The sequence below is a fragment of the Sorex fumeus genome, unplaced genomic scaffold, assembly GCF_029834395.1.
Source record: "Sorex fumeus unplaced genomic scaffold, SorFum_2.1 ptg000006l, whole genome shotgun sequence".
Lineage (NCBI taxonomy): Eukaryota > Metazoa > Chordata > Mammalia > Eulipotyphla > Soricidae > Sorex > Sorex fumeus.
This window is the reverse complement of record NW_026606063.1, coordinates 47,655,673-47,678,175: the sequence shown is the minus strand read 5'-3', so window position 1 is coordinate 47,678,175 and position 22,503 is coordinate 47,655,673. Positions and strand designations below refer to the sequence as shown.

Here is a 22,503-nt window from a genome sequence, read left to right as displayed (position 1 = left end):
TAGCTATGTAGGTAAAAATAAGAATGTTTTCTACATATTTTAAGTATACAGATGGAGATATAATGATGAATAAAAGTATATTCTAGCTAGGATATGTACAGAATATACTAGAAGATATAATCCCAGAAAGGAGTGAAAGTTTTGGTTAGGATAGATAATTGTTTCTTAGATAAAGTTGTTTAGTGGACACAAAGACGATAAGTATATCATACTTGGTCTCAAGTATCAAACTGGTCCAATAATTGTGAATACACTGTTTTATATTAGTGATAACAAACAAGTCTATTAAATTTATTATTTTCATTGATCAAGAAAACTATCTCAAATTTATGTGATTACTATCACACCTATGGAGATATGAAAGGAAAAAGACATGTGAGGTTAAGAACTGAAAATCAGAGTGGGTGATATATGCAATTCATAACATGATAGTTAGATCATGGGACCAGAAATGAGATTCGATGAGAGAGAGAAAGAAAAAGAGAGAGAGAGAGAGAGAGAGAGAGAGAGAGAGAGAGAGAGAGAGAGCTAAAGCATAGAAAGGCAGCCAAGATATCCCTTGTGGAAGAGAGAAGGATTCAAAGAGATAATTAAGTATTAGGAAGTGGAGAAAAGTCTACGTCTGAAGCAAAAAAAAAAAAAATGAACCATTAAAGAGTCTTTCTCACTACATAGGTGCAATGAATTTACATCAGGATAGTATCTAATACCTCCCTAAAACTTGTCCCCAAAAATCCAATAATGGGATAAATCTTAAAAAGCTTTTGAGAACTGCAGATAAATTACACTGTAAAAATTTATACTGAAGACATCTGATCTCTTTAGCAGATAACCTAAACATATTCTCTGTTAGAAGACAGACATGTTTTCTGTGATTTATTCCTTCATTTAGCAAATATTAAGTAGAGAAGGAAACCATGCCTGACTAATGAACTCAACTGGAAATAGAGATGAAGTTAAAACAAAAATTAAAAAAATTAATTGGCTCACAATAGAGAATTGTCTTAAAGCCATGAAACAAAAGAATAAGAAATAAACAGGTAACTTTTTCAGACAGAAAAGCTAACAATAGGGTTTCCTGATGATCTGTGATATAAATCAACATGGAATAATTGTTACACGCCTAGAAATTTGCTTGCTGCATCTATTTCAAATTAAGGATTCCTGTTTTTGGGTTTTATCTCATTATAAAAAGAATGATGTTACACTTCAATTATGAATTTGATTTTAAATCCAGCTTCTATAAATATAGTAATTACTAAATGTAAGTAACTCCTAGAAAATATTTATAAACCTGGTCAAATTCACACACAACAAGGTAAAAAGTAAATCTTATATTTGCCAGTAGTTTTCTTCTCAATTAAAAAAAATATTTTTTTAATTTTTGAAGCCAGTTCCAGCAGTGCTCAGGAGTTACTCCTGGCTCAATGCTCAGGAATTACGACTTTTAGTGCTTAGGCAATTGAGCGGTTACAAGGGATTGAACTGGAGTTAGTTACATGCAAGATAAATTCCTTAATCTCTGAATTCTCTCTGGCCTTGCAAGTGGTTTTGAAGATCTAAAGGGATTTAAAAATAAAAATAAAAGCAGTTAAAAGTGAATAATAAATCATATGCTGTTTATGTATCAAAATTTTGCAATTTTTATAGAACTTTCATCATCACTGTGTTTACAAATTTGTTACATGCCTGTATAAAACTGCTACCTAAGTATCCAAGTCAAAAATTGAGAGTAACAGATGTAATTCTCGTGCTAATTTATAATCAAGAGGGTAAAGCAACTGACCAGAGGTCTCATAATTTGAAGAACAAAGAACAAATCCTAAATTCATTCCACTGCTGCTGAGTAACTAACATCCTTTACTCTATTTAATTGAATTCCATGTAATACTCCTTCTGTGTACCCCACTATCCCTTCTTCACTCTTATCTAGTCCACCTCTAAACCAGTGGTTGTAAACTGGGAGCAATTTTGGTTACTGGAAGGCATTTGGCAATGTCTGGAGACATTATGACTGTCACACTCTCTACATGCTAGCCACCTCCACAGGTCTCCTGATTAGTAACTATAAGTAAGTTGTTATTCTAAGAAGTAGAATTCTCTACGTCTCCATCAAGCTTACTTGGGGAACTTCAAATTTTAATCAACACTTTCTTTAAAGAAAGGGTAATGAATGACCTAATCAAATATTACACAGTGGAGGCTAGAACACGGTTCTGATCAGGAGCCGAGAGAAAGCCTGCTTCATACGCCTCTAATCTTGTTCAGGGCTATGACTCTGATGACTAATGCCAGATGTCAAGAGAGAACGTGCCCCAGGCAAGCCATAGAGTTATGGTGGCTTGATAAAAGTATCCTGTATGAACACCTCCTCCTTGCTTTCGTTCTACTTCTCAACTTACCAATCAGTCTTCTTATCTATAATTTAGTCTCTTGAGAAATTCATCCATCAGGTGGGAATGCCTGTGAGCAAATTAGCAAAGCCTATGATGCCAGGTATATCTCACACGGTAAATTAATAAATTGCCAGGCCAGTCAATAAATCAGTTGCTTCTGAGCCTGGTTATTGTGAATGTTGTTAGTACAAGCACACAAGTGGAGATAACATAAGAGATAGATAAGTTTAATGAATCAGAAGTTTTCTGCTCAAGTCCATGATAAATTGCTGGAGTCATACTCTGGAAGTGTATACTCTGTCGACTTACCTGAATAGTATTATCTCATTTTATTACGGAAAAAAAGTAAGTGTTGCATATATAAATACATATAGAAATTTATACCAACACATGAAAATGCCAGAAAGAATATGCCTAATAATTGATAGTAGTTACCTCAGAGATGAAATTGGGGGCTTAAAGTATGAATTAAAATTTCCTAACTTAGAAATTACTTTTTCAAAATGGATTGTAGGGCCAGAGAGACAGTATATCAGGTAGAGTGCCTTCCTTGCAGACAACCAAACAAGGTTCGATCCTTAGCATTCCCTATGGTTCCCTGAGTCTCACCAAGAGTGATGGCCACCCCTAAGTGTATAGCCAGGAATATGTTTTGAGCACCACTGGGTGTGGTCCGAACCCCACCCCTCCAGAAAATAGAATTCTAAATGAAATTTTACTTTTTAATTTTTTGACTACACTTCAATCATAAAAGGCAGGTTTTTTTTTTAAATTTTTATTAGTGAAACACCATGAGGTACAGATGTAGACTTACAAATTTTTGTGCTTGGGTTTCAGTTATACAATGATCAAGTACACATCCCTCCACCAGTGCCCATTTTCCACCCCCAACAATCCCAGTATCCCTCCCACCCCCCACCCCCCCATCCCACCCTGCCTCTGTGGCAGGGCACTCCCTTTTGTTCTCTCTCTCTCTCCTTTTGGGTGTTGTGGTTTGCAAAAGAGGCATTGAGTGGCAATCATGTTTGGTCTATAGTCTACTTTCAGCATGTATCTCCCATCCTGGGCTGGAGCGATAGCACAGCAGTAGGGCGTTTGCCTTGCACGCAGCCAACATGGCTGACCCGAGTTCGATTCCTCTGCCCCTCTCGGAGAGCCCGGCAAGCTACTGAGAGTATCTCGCCCGCACAGCAGAGCCTGGCAAGCTACCCATGATGTATTCGATATGCCAAACACAGTAACAACAAAGTCTCCATTGGAGACTTACTGGGCCTGCTTGAGCAAATCGATGAACAACGGGAGGACAGTGACAGTGACAATCTCCCATCCTGGGAGGATCCTCCCAACACCCTTTATTTGGTGCTCCCTTCTCTATCTGAGCTTCCTTTTCCTCTAGCATGTGTGGCTGCCTCCAAGCCATGGAGCAAAATTCCTGGTACTAATTTCGGCCACTCTTGGGTGTTAGTCTCCTATTTTGTTACTTTATATTCCCCAGATGAATGCAATCTTTCTATGTCTATCCCTCTCCTTCTGACTCATTTCACTTAACATGATACTTTCCATGTAGTACCACTTGTATGTAAATTTCATGACTTCATCTAAAAGGCAGTTTTTAAGGTATCTGTCACAAGTATATTTTATATTTTATGGTTTTAAAGAGATCCTTTCATAGCATAAAATTTGTTTCTAAAATGTCAGAATTTGAATCATACTAAAAATGTATTTCAACAATGTCTTCTTATTAAAAGGTTCAAATAGGGACCTGAGAGATAGTACAGTGGCTAAAGCATTTGCTTTGCATGCATCTAGATTCAATTTTCAGCACCCCATATAGTACCCAAACCCTACTCTTAAGAGTTAGGAGTAAGCCCTGAGCACAGGTAGTTGTGGCCCCAGAGCCAAAAACAAACAAAAAAACCAAAAGGATAAATAGGCTGAGTTCCTCTCCTCTGCATTTACACTTTTTCTATTCATTATTAGATTATTCACCCATGTCCAAGTTCTTTACTACAAAGATTATCACTAACAATTATAAAGTGTGGTCCACCCAAACTATGAATTATTATTTTTTATTAAAAATAAGGAGGTATGGGGCCAAAAGATAGCTCAGTAGTTAGGATGTATTCATAGCAAACACCCAAATCAGGTTTCATTCTCAGCACCACATGGTTCCCTAAACATTACCACATGCAGTCCTGAAGGTGCCAATCCCCTCCCACACACACACTGAGGACCACTGGGTATGGCACTGGAGACCCCCTGCACTACCAGGTTGGTCTAGGGATCCTCATACTACAAACAGCATGGCACCTTTAGGCCTTGCTACTGAACCACCACCCCGTTGAACTAGTTTTACTTCTGGGACCCTTGAACCTCCTGAGCACTGCTTGAGAGGCCCTCCAAATAAAAGTGAATAAGGAGGTAAAGATAGATAAGACAGTTATGTTATACGTTGCTATATGAAGAAATTTATAGAACAAGATATAGAAAACAATTGCATTTAATGAGAGAGAGAGAGAGAGAGAGAGAGAGAGAGAGAGAGAGAGAGAGAGAGATAAGCATTTGTAAATGCCTGAAGGAACAAAGCAATAAGCAATTTTTGGACTTGAAACCATGTAAAGAAGAATGAGCTTGTACTTGTACTTGTCAGCGAGTACTTGTACTTTTTACTACAAGTTTGCAGTGATCGGGATTCATCTTCACTATTTTGAACTTAGATATAAAAAATTAGAATAAAAGATCCCCACTAGGGATTGGAGAGATGGTACAGTGGATAGGATGCTTGCCTTGCATACTGCCAATCTGGGTTCTGGATTCAAGTCCCAGCACTTCATACAGTCCCCTGAGTTTCTCTAGGAGTGATCTCTGAGCTCAGAGCCAGAGTAAGCCCTGAGCACCACTGGGCGTATCCCCAAGACAAAACAAAACAAAACAAAACAAAACACAAACCAAAACTCCCCACTAAATCCTTAAATATATAAAAAAAATCTCCACTAAATCCTTTTTCAATTTCTTTTATTTGAGATTGTCATTTTTAATTGCCCACCTATATCCAAAAGATTTCAAATTCACCCTGCTCAACAGCTGTCCTTAATACCTTCCCCTCTGTTTTTCTATAGCACATACACAAATATGAAAGAGTATTTCTCAATACTAATTTTTGAAGGTGTCCCAACAATGTAAGTTTGGAAACTCTTTGTTGCTTTATTTTTGGGTGAGGGTGGGGTCTGGGGGGGCACACCTATAGGGCCCAGGGGCAACTCCCAACTCCATGTTCATTTTTTTGGTTAGGGGAGAGGGAGCTTGGAGACTGAATGTAATAGTCCCCTATTGAAGACTGATGATGGCATTGGCACTTTCAGAATAATTTAAACTAACTTTTTCCCCTTCCTGCTTCTCTTTCCCTTAGTAAACAAGGGTATACTTTTGGAGGGGGAGTTAGGGAGGGCCATACTCAGCAATGTTCAGGGGTTACTTCTGGCTCTGCGCTTAGGAATCACTCCTGGTGGTACTGGGTGACTGTGTGGGATGCCAGGATCAAACCCAGCTCAGACACATACAAGGTAAGCACCCTAATCACTGTTCTATCTCTCTGGCCCCAAGGGTATGCCTTTTTAAATTTACCAACAAAAGCAGCAATAAATTTAGGCACAGCACAGATTCCTTAGAGTAAATATTGTTAAACTGTTATTACTGCTTTCTGTTAAGCTAGAAACATGAAGAATATTTCAAATAAAAACATATCACAAAATTTTGAGCAGTGAATTTTACAACTTCTCCTACCAAATTGTTTATAAATAGAATGAACCAGACATAGACTGTGTGTTCCTGGAACTTTCAAATTGAGGAACTACATGGTAATCCACTTAAAGACAGATCAAGAACAAAAAAATTCCAAATGACCAAAAAGAAACAAAAACAGATTTTTGAAAAATTAACAAATTATTAGCTAGACTCACAAAGAAAAACAGAGAGAAATCCCTAATAAACCAAACCAGAAATGAAATGAAAGACATTACAACAGACACAATAAAAATTCAAACCAACATCAGAGATTACTATGCAAAACTTTATGCCATGAAATTGGGGAATCTTAAAAAAAAAATGAATAAATTCTTGGACCCTTAAAACCTTCTAAGAATTGAAACAGGGAAAAAAGAGCACCTAAACAGACCAATTATTAACAAAGTAACTGAAATGGTAATCAAAAATCTCGCTCCAAACAAAAGCCCACAGAGCTGGAGTGATAATACAGCTGATGGGGCATTGACTTTTCACACAGCTAACCTGAGTTCCATCCTTGGCATCCCATGTAGTCCCTTGAGCACCACAAGGAGTAATTTGAGACAGAGCCAGGAGTAACCCCTGAGCATGACTGAATGTCACTAAAAGCAAATAATGATAATCATCATCATCACCATCATCTCAGGTCCAGATGGATTTACTAGCAAGATCATCAAAATCTTCAAAGACCTACTTCCAATCCTTCTCAACTCTTTCAGAAAGTCAAAGAAACAAGAATTCTCCTAAACTGTTTCCATGAAGCAAAAATTACCCTTATACCAAAAGCAAAGACATCCTAAAAAATAAAATTATAAAATAATTTCACTGATGAATATAGATGCAAAGATCCTCAACAAAATATTAATGAATCAAACTCAATAGTACTGTGTTGATATATATTGGGACTAAATAAACATTACTAAGTTTTTTATATAGGGCATATAATGTTCATATCATATATCATATATCATGATCATCTTAAATTTGCCAAATAGCATATTAAAAGAATCATACATTATGATCAAGTAGGATTTATTCCAGGGATGTAAGGATAGTTTAATATAAGCAAGTCAACCAATGTCATCTTGTCAATACAAGGAAAACTAAAATCATATGATCATGTTAATAATTGTAGTGAAAGCATGAGATAAACTTCAATACCCATTCATGATTAAAATAAAAAATGAATAAAATGGGAATATATGGAATTTTCCTCAATTATAGTTAAAGTCATTTACCACAAATTCACAGTTCACATCATATTCAATGGTGAAAATTAAAACCCTAAGATCAATGTACCCACTTCTCAACACTATTATCCCATATAGTATTTGAAGTCCTTGTCACAGAAATCAGGCAAGAAAGAGATATTGCGGGAACAGAGTAATAATACAGTAGATCAGGAATTTACCTTGCACATGGCAGGCCGAGGTTAGATCCCTGATACCCCATGTGTCCTTTGACACCACTAGGACAGATCCCTCAGCACAGAGCCAGGAGTAAGCCTTGAATACTGTTGGGTGTGCCACCCTCCCCATCAAGACATTATAAAGAGAGCGAGACATTATAAAGAGATATTTCCAACCAGATTGTAAGTCAGTCTGTCATTATATGCAGAGGACATGAAACAATACTCAGAAAATCCTAAGAACAAACAAACAAACATACAAAATATAAAACCTCCTAATAATAATAAGCTTGTAAAGAGGATGGCTACAAAATCAACATACAAAAACCTATAGCCTTTCTGTATACAGGCAATGAAGTAGAAGAGAAAGAAATAAATTTTTTAAAATTTCATTCACAACCGTGCTTCAAAACTACCTGTGAATTAGTTTAACAAAAGAGGTGAAAGACATACAAAGAAAACTGTAAGTGACGATTAAAAGAAATAGAAGACACAGGAAACAGAAATACATCCTCTTCTCATGGATGAAAAGGGTTAATATTGACAAAATGACAAGATAATCCTCCCCCAAACACTATACAGATTCAATGCAGTCCCTATAAAAACACTCATGACATTTTTTTAAAGACAGACCAAATGCTTATAAAATTGATAAGGAATAATAAAATTCCCCCAAATAACCAAAGCAATCTTAGGGAAAAATATGGGAGGCTTTTCTTTATCCAATTTTAAACTACTGTACACAACGACAGTAATCAAGACAGTGTGGTTCTGGAATAATGGTAGACTGTCAGACCAGTGCAACAGAATTGAGAGTTCAGAGATAGACTCTCAAGTACCTTTGACAAAGGTGCTCATCTTTTAAAAATATCTTCAACAAAAGAGCTCAGCTTATGGAAATATGTCGTCTTCAACAAAGGAGCTAGGAGTGTAAGGTGGAGCAAGGACAGCTTCTTCAAGCAACGGTTTTGGGAAAACTGGTCAGTCACATTTAAAAAAAAAAACTCTTAATTAAAACTTTTAGGAATTGATTAGTGGGAGCAGAGCAACAGTACAGTGGGCAGGGCACTTGCCTTATACACAGCTGACCTGGATTTGAGCACTGCTAGAAGTGATCCCTGAGCATAAAGTGCCGAGTAAGCCCTGAGCACTGCTGAATATGACCCAAAAACAAAACAAAAAAGGATTGCAAACTTTCAACTGCAGAGTTGATTTTACTTATTTGAAAAGCAGGAATCTATCAGAAACTGCTGTAAACATTTTATACATGTTACCTCATTTAATTTTTATGATAAACCTAGAAGTCAAGTATTTTTAACTTCATTTTATAGCTATATAAACTCTGGAATAGACAGGTTAATTATTTTAAGTTCACATTGCTAGTACAGAAGAGAAGGTGGAGCTTTAATCATGTGGGGCTCAAAAAGGGCCACAGTCAAATCCAAAGTCTAGATCAGAGGCTCCCAGACCTCTCAGCTCAGGACACTTTCTGCACCTCATAATTTTTGGGGAAAGAAATAGCAGTGGTTTCATTTAATAAAAAGATTCAAACAACTTAATAAGTATTTATGTCTTCACAACTTATTATTCATTTGAAAACATAATAAATATAGAGATCGAAAGAAAAGCTCTTCATTTCATTCCTAATTACCACAATTGCTCATTAACAGAATGTTTCACTAAAAGAAGTTTGCAGTCATCCAACTCCTTGAACCTTGGAATCGTATTGGATATTTCATCCTCATTCCTGTTCTGTTAATTGTGCAGTATCTTGAACAACTTTGTAAACCAGGGTGTTTAAGTAAAGTAAAATATATGTATTATATATATATATTATATAGTGCATGTATCAGAACATTTTCAGAGGGATTTTGACTAACCCTCATGATTAACCCTCATTACAGGAGTTGGAAATACAGTACAGGAGGTAAGATGCTTGCCTTGCAGGCCACTGACCCCCGGTTCAATTCCCAGTACCACATGTGGCTCTTGGTTCTCCAAGTACCACCACGAATTTTCCCTGAGCACAGAGCCAGAAGCACAGAGTCATCAATCATCACCAGTTAAGGCCCCACCAAAAAAATTTTTATTTCAATTATTCAAATATAATTCTATAAAGAATTCTGATTAGCCAGCTATGGAAATAAACGTTATTCTCCCTTTATAAAGTAGATAAATGCTTGGCATGCATTTATTCCTACTTTGAAAACTACATGCTATCACTGTCACCGTCCTCCTATTGTTCATCGATTTGCTCGAGCAGGCCCAGTACCGTCTCCATTGTGACACTTGTTACTGTGTTTGGCATATGGAATATGTCAGGGTAGGTTGCCAGGCTCTACTCTGTGGGCAAGATACTCTCGGTAGCTTGCAGGGCTCTCCAAGAGGGGCGGAGGAATCGAACCCAGCTTGGCCGAGCTGGCTGTGTGCAAGGCTACTGCTACAGCCTTAGGTTCATGATAACAGGAAATCAGTAGGTAATGCCTCCTTTCCTAAGAGTTTTGAACATTATGCTTTGGTCAACTTCTGCCATTTTATAGCTAAACAAATATTTCACAAATAGAAATTAAGTTATTTTAAATTTATGTTTATTAAGTCACCATGATCTACAAAGTTATTCATAATACAGTTGTTTCAGGCATACAATATTCCAACATCAATCCCATCACCAATGCCTCCACCAATGTCTCAGCTTTTCCACCAATCCCACAGCCTGCCCCTTAGCAAGCTCATAATACATTTATTTCATATTACTTGATCCAAAAAAAAAAACTTAAGAGTAGTGGAAAATGCGATTATCATAAAATAAGTAAATAAAAGTCAATTTGTGATGATTGATTGCTATATGATATTAAACACATTTTATCTTGGGAGTCACCACGCCAGATAGGTGCATGAAAAAAAAAAGAACTTTAGAGGAACCTACGGAAACAGATTAATTTGCAACTAACAAAAACATAAGGGGTTCCTTCAATTTTTTATTCTCTGTGTTAGAAATCTTTAGGAGTAACACACACATTTTTAGAAGACCTAAACTAACAATTCTATCTAGAAACTGAAAAAGTGGACAAATACTATTAGGAGATCTCACAAAGGCCACCAGCTTGTGGGGACAAGCCTGGACCTGATGACAGGGTCCAAGATATCTCTAACTTATTTAAATACATCACATCAAGAATGTCTGGTTAAAATAAAGGGTGTTGGGAGGATCCTCCCAGGATGGGAGAAGCATGCTGAAAGTAGACTATAGACCAAACATGACTGCCACTCAATGCTTCTTTTGCAAACCACAACACTCAAAAGGAAAGAGAGAACAGAGGGGAATGCCCTGCCACAGAGGCAGGGTGGGATGGGGGGTGGGGGGTGGGAGGGATACTGGGATCCGTGGTGGTGGGAAATGGGCACTGGTGGAGGGATGAGTATTTGATCATTGTATAATTGAAACCCAAGCACAAAACTTGTAAGTCTACAACTGTACCTCATGGTGTCTCACTAATAAAAATTTTTAAAAAATGGAAAAAAAAAAGAATGTCTGGTTATAAAAGAATTAGCTTTGGAATTTCTTACCAATCAAAGGAATAAAGCACAATATGTGAAGGTATAAAAATATATAAGTTAGTTTCTCTGGAACTTTAAAAAGCAAACTCACTGATATATAAGTTTTAAAAATCACTATTATCAGGGTGCTATAAAGCAGAAAAATTTTACATATACACTACCATAGAAATTCTTTCTAAGCTGCTTTCATTTTAATGTGAGAGACATCCCTCCTCATATTCCCATTGCCCATTCACAAACACACAAAACTTGCTTTAAATCTAATAAAGTCTATTTATAAAGCATTGCCTAGTGCATATTTTAAGATTCATGACATGTCCCAACTCACCCTGCACAACAGTAAGGGTGGAGATCATGAGACACACCTCTTACTATAGGTGGTAGGCTTGCCCTCCAGTCAAAGAATTTTGAGCTTGCTTTTAAGGTGAGTAATGGCATTGAGAAGTACAATTTGAGTTGTACAAAGTTAAAAAAATTTCTGGGGCATATTTATATTCAACTTTCAAAATCTAATTTAGAACTTTATTAAATCAAATTATAAAAATTAAAATAATTCCATCCTTTTGAATAGTATGTGCTATCAGGAAACATTATGATTCTAAAAATAATGGTAATTATTTGCAAACTTATAAACAGTTAATGATACTTAGATGCAAAGTCATATTTTTACCAATTGAAGAGAACACTAGTTGACTGTTCCCAAGTAAAAGTTTACTAGTTTATATAAGAAAAGAGAAAAATAGAATGCACCAAAATGAGTCTGTAGCTGAGTAATAGATCAAGATATGTTTGTAATTACTATCAATTTGATATGGTGATTTATGGATAGAGTCACTGGTCTAACTTCAAACAGCAGTAAAACCTAAAAATAAAAATGTAAACAGTAAAGAATTTAATTTAGTAAAGGAAATTCACCTTTCTATAGCAGTTATAATTACGAATAGCACTGCAATAGCTATATGTTTGAGTAGAAAAAGACTAACTTTTTTTTAATCAAAAGCAAGTAAATTTTTCCAGGCAAGTTTTACTTTTAGGTCCTATCAATAAAGCTGAAGTATTTCTCCATCATTTGTGCTCAGTAGACACCCATTATCATTTCCTCATTATGTTCTGAATCCAAATCCATTAAACATTCAGCTGATCTTGCATAAGGCCAACATTACTAAGTGCTATCCAAAAGAATTTTCTGTAATGGAAATGTTCTGTACCTACATTGTCCACCGTATGATAATATGTGTCTATCAAGCACTTAAAATGTAAGTAGTGCAAGTAGGGATGGAATACCAAATTTTATTTAAATATTAATTAGTTTAATTTTATTTTAAATAGCCATAGTATCTACCATGTTAAAAAGCACATTAGAGGGTTCAAAAAGCAAGACAAAATGTCTTGTTATGTTAGTTACAATTGTAGTCTGTGTGTTGATTTCCATAAGTATGGCAGTTATTCACAAATTCTTTCTAAAACTATATCCAAAAATTCCTTTGTCCTGTGATTTTTATCTTTATCCAAAAGGATGATAAATGATGTCAGTGAAAACTGGTGCCAGTAATCACCAAATACAATGTTCAGGAAAATCCAAATAAAAAATACATTCTGAAAAGATTTTCATTAGTTTTTATTTTGTGTCAGTACAACAATACGAATTAACGTGGTAGTCTGGTGGCCTATGTCAATCTTCCTAATGTTAGTACTAGAATGATTAGAATTCAAACTATGAAATATCTGCTCCTAAAAAGTTTTGTCCATTACCTATCATAACACAAGAAAACCAATCAACCGCATAGTTTTCAGCTCCATTGGTTAAACACTGCAAAAGCATGTCAAGCCATTTTACCTGACAGACATATTTGTTCTTCCATTTGCTCAGCACACACTGACTGTTTTGCATCAGCTCCTGAAGGAAAGAGAAAAGGAGAGAGTGCAGTTGGCTATATACATTGTTGTTGTCAGTTAAAGTGCTTCTGATTTGCAAGCAAAAAAAAAAAAAAGTCAGCAAGTCAGCATGGCACACAAAGATGCAACTGTTTTGAAACTCCCCACTGGACAAAAGCAAAGCTATCATCACCATGAGAGCTGATCCTTTATGAAAATTAAAGCTGTTGAAAGATGTTTTAAAACAGATTTGTTTGTTGCCATTTTGGAAACTTTTGGAAAGATACCTCCAACTCCTTGAGTGAGTCTCGAAGTTTTTCTGGGCGTCTGTTTTTGAGCGTCCACGGATAATCTCGTGCTGGCAAATAAAACATGTACTACAGTTAGTTAAACATGACTTAAAAAGTAAACTCTGCTTAGCAGTGAGCCTTAGGAAGATTAAAATAAAACACCTCCTTAACTGAGAGGAAGTGGGCTTCATTTCAATCATCAAATGACAGCCTTTTGAAAGGCTTTGTCATACGAACAGGATTTTACCACAAAACAATCTCCCAGATCATAATTTTATGATGACAACTAACAAGGCTCAGGAAATCTCTGGGAAAATTCCCTAGGTCTGTGAATTTAGTACTTAACGGTAAATGACCCACTGGTGAAGAGTTTTCGTATAAATTACAATTAAATTTTAATCAAAAGAAATTGCAAAGTCTGCAAGTAACCTCAGATCTGAAAATTCTAATGAGTAAACAAATATAGTACGAAGAAAATTCAATACAGAGAATGAATTTAAAATTAAGCATCAGAGAGAACACAGGGGATTGCCCTGCCACAGAGACGGGGGGATGGGGGGATGGGGGTGGGAGGGATATTATCCATGGTGGTGGAAAATGGGCACTGGTGGAGGGATGGGTATCTGATCATTGTATAATTGAAACCAAAGCACAAAAAATTGTAAATCTACAACTTTAAAAAAAATAAAATATAATAAAGGGGAAAAAAAAAAAATAAAAAATAAAATAAAATAAAATAAAATTAAGCATCAAAGAAGAACATGTTAAAATTAAGTAAAATTTGAGGAAAATCCAAGTTTTAACAAATTAGACAACAGAGCTCTTTTTTTAAATTTAAAATAATCCTCTTGAAAATTTATATACAATTCATATGAAAATCTCTGTTTTAAATATATTTGAAGATAAAATTATTGGAGATAAAAAGCATAGCTCAGTATTTTTAAAAAACTAAAATTAGTGCTGCTTACAGGATAAAAATTTTAAATTCATCATGTCTATATAACTGTGAAAATAAATTTACCTTGAAATCTCCTAAATAAGTATAAACAAGTCATACACATGTGTATTTGCATGTGCATAAGTATATGCAATATATAGAAACTTAAATATTACAGAAATTTAGAAATTACATTAAAATTTTAATTTACATTTCAAAATCATTTCAGGAAATTAACTTCGTTCTATAATCAATTTATGTTATGTACAGCATGTGTGCAAAATTCCAAGTCTGTGTTTCAGTTATTAAAAATGTTTTTAAACTAAAAGTCAGTCCAATCATTAAAAATACAAGGATAATAAGGAGTACCAGCTCCACCTAGATTACAAATAAGACACTATTAAGTCATCAAAAACATATTGTTTTGCAGTCAAGTTTCATAAATATTTACATATTTAAGAATTTAGAGAATAAAATGCAAATAATCTTTCTAAATCTTATTTTCTTTCTTAAAATGGGTAAAATACATAATAATTTGGCAGAGTATAAATAATAAAAAGTTATCAGAATAAAATGTTACTGGAACATGGTATATTTATTTTAAATACTTCAGGTAATAAAAATGTGGTTAAGAAAGTTTGTGCTCACATTAGCATATATCTTACCAGAACTGAATAAAGATTTCAATTAGAAATACTTAACAAATATAATTCACTCAGTTTATAAACCAAACAATGAAAATTTATAAATTAAGAAATTTGAAGAGAATAATAGTTCCTATTTGTGTAGAACTTAAAATACTATTTAACACTAAAATTCAGGGATGTTAAAATTCAGTTTTATCATAACTTAAAAAAATATATACAGTAAGCTTACATTCTGCCAGCTTCTGCTTTTCTTCTAAGTGACCATGCTCTGTAGCTCGGGGAAGGAGAAACAGAAAGAGAAAAAAACTGAAAATTATTTTTATTATAATAAGCTATAGTTTCACATGCACATATAAATATACTGCACATACTACTGAGACAATAAATTATGCTGAATTTTTAAAAGATAGTTTAAAATGTCATAATTTGGATATTTTAATTTTATAGAAGTATTTCCTAAATTTGCAGTGAAAAGGCTTACATAGCACAACAGGTGGGCCAATATCCTGAGCTCGCAATCTCATCACATTGAAAAGAGAACTGCAACCAAGCCCAGAACTGAGGCTGCTTCAGTCTGTCATCAGAACCATGAAGTCAGACTATTAAGAACCAAGCAAAGCACACAGGATGCCCACACAAGTCCTACTTCAACAGAGACCAAAACAGGAAGTAACTCTAGCTAGAAAGACCTTTTGGCCCATCATGAAACTTCTGGGATTAGCAGGATTAATCAGATAAAGAAAATTGATCATTCACTCAGAAATGCCTATTTCAGATATCAGGTAAGGATCCAGGAGGCCAGCGTCAGTGGGACCCGTGCATTAACAATGCCCTCTACTGGGACACTGATAAATAAGCGTGAATTGACTGTCCAGTTATCAATCTAATCAGCAATAAAATGAAATTTTCATGTTTTTTTATAACATTTTCTCAACACTGCTTTATTTTATACAGAGTAGGAACCATCACTAACATTTTTCCAAAAAACTAAAAATGACTTTTCTTGAAAGTCTAGAAATTATCTCAGGTTCATAAACACAGAGTTCATCTAAAGGTCTGTATTTCATAGTTTCAAATACTAGTTTGCAAAAATTATTTGTGTAGAAAGGAAACTGTACCAGGTAGCTCCTTCTTGTCATAATATTGGTAGACCCCGATGTCTCTATCTACAAGGGGACAGAAAAAAAGGAATTGTAAAAAAAAGTATAAAGAATAAGAAAACAAACCTTATTATATGACTGTGGTGAGGTAGGCTACGAAGTTTATTTTTGGTTTATTTTTATCTCTTTCATAAAGAGATAAAAATAATCTCTTTATATTTTTAGAAATAAAATAGTCCAAAACTATCTAGACATGAGTTAATTTTCTAGGAATAGGTATGAATTGGAAAATTCACCAATCTAATTAGGAAAGATTTACACAAAGCTAAAATAGCATGAAGAATAAAAAAGCTGAAATAAAGGGAGACCAACCTTTCTCTTTCACACTTCCTCTGACATTTTTCACAGGTCACTACCAAAAGGAATTGACACTAAGCAATATCCAAACAAAATTAGTGGATGGAAGAAAATGCCCTATTAGATTCTGGAGTATGGTTTTCTTTTTTACAATTTAACTCAATTCAATATGGAGTTTGGGGAAAAGCTGCAGGAAAGAAAGAGAGGATTAAAGGAAGGTATGGATAAATTATCTGAAGTTTATTTAGATACAAAAAAAAGAGAGAGAGAGAGAAAAAAGCCCTTCCAAACCTATTCAAATTCGAATGTTCTGTTGGGGCTACAAAAAAGAAGCAAAGCTGGGTTTCCCAGATGTTAACAGCGATTCAACTATGAATCAGTTCCGGCAACTTAACTACAGAAGAACAAAATAATTTTGTGTTTTCGTCCCAAAAGCAGCGAAATATTTTTCTTTGAAGTAACAGTTGTTTCCTTCCATACAAAATAGCAAACACCCTGTTGCTGACAAAGATTCTATTCCTAAAGAAGTGGAAGCAGTGCAGGCTGCCCCCTAGTGACTCACTGCTCAAACTTTCTCTGAATTAAGAAACCTCAAAAAAATACAGCAGAGCTAGAATGAACTTTTCAAATGCAGTTTTTCAAAACAACTAATCATATGTAGCTATTGATACTCAAATTTATTCACCATTCTATAAGCTTAGACATACAGTTTTTTGTTTTACTTTTGGGGGACTTTGGGAGGGGGGGTTGTTTGTTTGGGGTGGGTCACACACAGGGGTGTTCAGTGTTTACTCCTGGCTCTGTACTGAAGGATCACTACCTGCAGTGCCAGAGATTGAATCTGGGTCAGCCACTATACTATCTCTTCCATCCCCAATGAGATACATAGATTTGTTTGTCTGGGTGCCACACCCAGCAGTAATCAGGGCTTATTCCTGGCTCTGCACTCAGGTATCCCTGGAGGGCTGGGGCGGGGGGGACGACGACACTATGGCTGTGGTGCTAACATAATTTTTAAGCTCAGTGATTGTTGGTGCATCAGACTGTGGTGCAAGCACAACCGGTCATGATGCTCACGGAGGTTTACATGCCTGTGCTCCCCTTTAGTGCTTGCAAACACGCTCATCAAGGGTTGCAGTTTTTAACTGAGGCACATGGTTATGACTGTTGTACTTGCAGGAGGTCATGACAGTATTCAGCGTTCATATACACACATCCTGGCTTTCGCTCTCACACACCTTTTAAAAATTATTTTTATAAGTTTATTAAATAGACTGATTGGACAAGGGAAAAAATCCATTAATCTGAAGATAGATTACAGATTATCCAAACTGAACCACAAAAAGGAAAAGGAGTGTAAAACACCCACATCCACACCCCCTGCAAAAAAAAAATAGCATTCAAGAACTATGTATGGGACATAAGGTCAGAGAATAGTATAGCAAGTAAGGTACTTGCCTTGCTCGCAGTGGGCCCAGTCTCCTGTACCACATATGGTCCCTTGCACCTGTCTGGAATGAACCCTGATCACATTATGGAGTAAGCCCTGAGTACAGCTAGGTCACTCACTCTTTTTTTTTTTAACTGCCATGCTTGCCAGTGTTATTCTCAACCTTTGAGCATGACTAGGATTTGCCAGCTGATGGGTATCAGTGACCAGCTAGGGTCCTTGGTGGTTGCTAGAGTATTTCCTAAAATGTCAAGATAGACAGATCTCACTAGAGAAAATTCCCTCATGCTTACCTCCCTTCCATCCTCCCTCCCATTCTTTCTTCCACCCTCTCTTTTCATCCTTTCTTTTGGGAGGGTTCCCAAATGGTTCTCACACTGACAAGAAGCCATTCCCTACAATTCTCAGCCAACCAGATAAGCAGCTTAATATTAGGAAGCAGAGGATGCAAGTAGTGCTCAGATCATGCAGTGTCAGGGTCCACCAGTGCCACCCTGAGCTTATGCTTTTTTAAGCAAGTAAAAAATTAATAAAGTAAATGATATTTATGATATTTAAAATAACGGTCAGTCCTCCCGTTGTTCATTGATTTGCTCGAGCGGGCCCAGTAACGTCTCCATCATGAGACTTGTTGTTACTGTGTTTGGCATATCGAGTATGTCACGGGTAGCTTGCCAGGCTCTGCCGTGCGGGTGAGATACTCTCGGTAGCTCTCCGAGAGGGGCGGAGGAATGGAACTTGAGTCGGCCATATTGGCTGTGTGCAAGGCAAACGCCTTTCCACTGTGCTATCGATATTTATTTAATTATATTTATCTATAAATACAATGAAATAATTCTGGGGCTGGAGCTATAATACAGTGGGTGCGACATTTAATTGTGTGCAGCTGACCCAGGTTCAATCCCCAGCATCCCATATGGTTCCTTGAGCTCTGCCAGGAGTAATTCCTAAGTGCAGATCCAGGAGTAACCCCTGTGCATTACCAGATGTGACTCAAAAAAGCAAAACAAAAACAAAAACAAAATTCAATGAAATCATACTTTGCAAGGCAAAAAATGTCCTAAAACAGGAGTTATTTGGGATAATCAAAGAGGAAAAGCTTTGTAAAAAAAAGTTTCCTAAATATATATGCTTTATAAAATAATAACTATTGAAGCACATGTATTAATTACCTTGATTCTAAAAGTGAAATGAAAAAAAATTAGTGTACAAATTTTTATCTTAGCTGTAAGCTTAAGGTATTACTTTAATATCAATTAAAATACCTTTACTGTTAGCCTGCAAGTAAGTAAAGTAAAGTAAAGGCCCTCCCGTTGATCATCGATTTGCTCGAGCGGGCCCAGTAACGTCTCCATTGGAGACTTTGTTGTTACTGTGTCTGGCATATCGAGCGATAGCACAGCGGGTAGGGCGTCTGCCTTGCACGCAGCCAACATGGCCGACCCGAGTTCAATTCCTCCGCCCCTCTCGGAGAGCCCGGCAAGCTACCGAGAGTATTCGATATGCCAGCCTGCAAGTACTTTTAATTAATTTATTTATTTATTTTTGCTTTTTGGGTCACACCCAGAGATGCACAGGAGTCAACCCTGGTGGTGAAAATAGTTTTAAATATATAATTATTATAAGCAATTATAGGAAAAATGAAACTACATATTTTGTTTTAAAAATGGGCCAGAAAAAAAAATAAAGTGTGCCTGAGGGGTAGTACAGTGGGTAGAGTACTTGTCTTGCATGGAGGCAATACAGGTTTGATTCCCAGTACAGTATATAATCCCCCAAGCATTATCAGGATTGATCTCATAGAGCCAGGAATAAGATCTGAGCACCCTTGGGAATGGCTTCAAAATCGAAATCAAAATCAATCAATCAATCAATAAGCAATAGGGAACAGAAAGATAATACATTCCCGACACCATATATGGTTCCCTGAGCACCGCCAGAAATAACCCCTGCGCACAATGCCAGGAGTGAGTCCTGAGCACCACTGGATGTGGTCCAATCCTCCTGCAAAATATCAAAACTCAAATATCAAGCCAGTAAAATTAATTTTCAAATGAAAAATTTAACTCAAGCTGAAGTACATTAATCATAATAACTAAAAGAATTCTTTTCCAATAGATGTTTTGTAAATACAAAGAAATAATGCAAATCCCATTGGAGGAATACAGGCTCCAACCATTACTACTTCTTACTTATAATGGTCTAACTGATATTTGAAAAACATCGAAATTAATCTAGAGCTTACTTACCACTAATGTGTAAAGTATTCTTCAAAGACCACAGGTGTAGTTGAGTCAAGCAGAAAGTCATCTGAAGAAATCTCTGTTCTATTTTAAGACAATTAAAAAGAGGTACCAATTAATTATTGTCTTGTTAATAAAGCTGAGAACCATTGATCGCTATTGATATTTGAGATGAAAATGCTGATGTACCCTAATTTAATGAGTAATAAATGCTGTAAAAAGGAATCAATATACTTTCACCACTCAGACCTAGTATTAATCTCACTGAAGAATGTAACAAGAAGTGCACATATTTGAATTATCAATGATAAATAAGCTGTTTAATGCTGAGTGTATTTAGAATGACTTAGTATTTAAATTTCTAAAACATTTTAGAGAAATTGAAACATCTGTTAGTTATTATTAAGCTACAAATATATTGTGTGATATATTTCTAATATTCAAACAAGCTACTTAAAGTAAAACTCTCAATGTAGATAATATACAAAACAAACATATTTACTTACAAATAAACTGTGTACAAGATGGAAGAAAATATTTGCACACAATATATCAAATAAAGGATTAACATCCAAAATATATAAAGCACTCATAAAGCTCAGCAACAACAAAAAATTAATAACCCCATGCCTCTACACACTGTCAGAGTGTCTTAACCGGGGCAACTTGGAGGTGTGTGGGTGAGTTTCCTTCCCCACCCCAACAGAGCCCTGGCACCAAAAACCTCCAGAACTCAATTGCCACCATGCTCCTGGCAGTTCTCTATAGGCTCGGACGAGCCTCATCCATGAGTGAATGTGCAGAAAAAACTCAGGTATTCGGGACGTATGGCTGAAATCTCCAAGCTCTCTCAGAGCAGGAATGGGCCTCCACCTCCTATCTCCCTAGTTTACCAATAGCTTGGCAGTCACACCCACAAACTACCCCTGGCAACAGCCTCATTCATGAGTGAATCTGCTGTATAATTGTATTCTAACTTTTAGAATTCCTAGACCTCTTATACTCTATACCACTGATGAACCAAGAGTAGCACAGAACATTTGAAGGGGTTTAACAAACATGTTAGAAATTGCTTATACAAGGGCTTAATGGCTCCAGGATGAAATACAACAGTCTTCAAACACTTTCCTCTAAGGACACTTTATTGGACAATTTTTAGCAGATCATTCATAACAAGCAATACAAAATTAATTGTTTCAGTTCCACTTTGGGAGACACGCCTTGGGATTTGGGATGGAAACATTCAAAATATGGTGGTGAAAAGGGGTAGTGGTGCTGGGATTTGTGTTCGAATATTAAATGTAATGAATTACTGTGAACAAATTTTAAAAAATAAATTAAATAAAAAAAAAATCATCAATAAATAAAGTTCTCCCATTGGAGATTTTCATGGCAAATAAATAATAATAATAATAATAGTAATAATTCAATCATTAAAAGCTTTGTAAGGGTCTAGCTCACAGTGATTCAAAAAAGTTAATAATAATAATAATAATAACCCCATCAAAAATGGGGTGGGTAAAGGAAAAGAAAATTCTATTGAGGACATACAAATGATCAGAGAACATTGGGAGAAGCATTCATCATCACTTATAAATAGGGAAATATAAATTAAAATGACAATTAGATATTAACTCACACCAGTAGGAATGGCACATTTATAAGGCACTAGTCAGTGTTATTATAAAATACTGTATTAATACTGTAACTAGCAGTGTTAATGGGAATATGGTGAGAAAGGAACGCTCATTCACTCATTGTTGGTGGGAATGTTGTATCTTTCAGTCTGTATGGAGAACAGTAGCACTGAAGCACTGTAGCACTGTTCTCCCATTGCTCATGGATTTGCTCAAGTGGGCACCAGTAATGTCTTACAACAAATTGTGAGACTTGTTATTACTAAGGTAATGATTTCTAAAGTAAAAAAAAAAAAAAAGAGCTCCCAATGGCCCAACTATTCCACTTCTTGGCATCTACCCCAAAAACATTAAAATTTTTTAAAAAGGCAATTCAACAAGGGGCTGGAGCGATAGCACAGCGGGTAGGGCGTTCGCCTTACAAGCAGCCAACAAGGCCGACCCGAGTTCGATTCCTCCGCCCCTCTCAGAGAGCCCGGCAAGCTACCGAGAGTATTCGATATGCCAGACACAGTAACAACAAAGTCTCCAATGGAGACGTTACTGGGCCCGCTCGAGCAAATCGACGATCAACGGGAGGGCCTTTACCTTTTTTTTAATTCAACAAGACATGTGCATACTTATTCGGGGTATAGAAACAACCTGAGTGTCCAATGACAGATGAATGGAGAAAGTAGTTGTGATATACAAAAGAGACTTTTATTAATGTTATAAATTAGTACCTCCTTCACAAAAAATGTCATTTAAAATGGCAATGTATAAATTGTCTTGAGAAAAAGTGGGCATAAAAATTTGAATTGATTCAAATACAAAAAAAGTGGC

General features: G+C 36.0%; 1 protein-coding gene across 1 annotated transcript in view; it reads right to left on the bottom strand.

The window, feature by feature from the left end:
* The window catches only part of WDPCP (WD repeat containing planar cell polarity effector), a 377,262-nt gene that overhangs the window by 260,410 nt on the left and 94,349 nt on the right, over positions 1–22,503 (bottom strand). Inside the window, exons 2-6 of the mRNA XM_056127073.1 lie at positions 20,051–20,128; positions 16,013–16,060; positions 15,124–15,168; positions 13,308–13,378; positions 12,983–13,042 (exon numbers count right to left, since the gene is read on the bottom strand). Coding sequence (XP_055983048.1) covers positions 12,983–13,042; positions 13,308–13,378; positions 15,124–15,168; positions 16,013–16,060; positions 20,051–20,111 — 285 coding nt within the window. The 5' untranslated portion in view covers positions 20,112–20,128. The remainder of the gene's footprint in view (positions 1–12,982; positions 13,043–13,307; positions 13,379–15,123; positions 15,169–16,012; positions 16,061–20,050; positions 20,129–22,503) is intronic.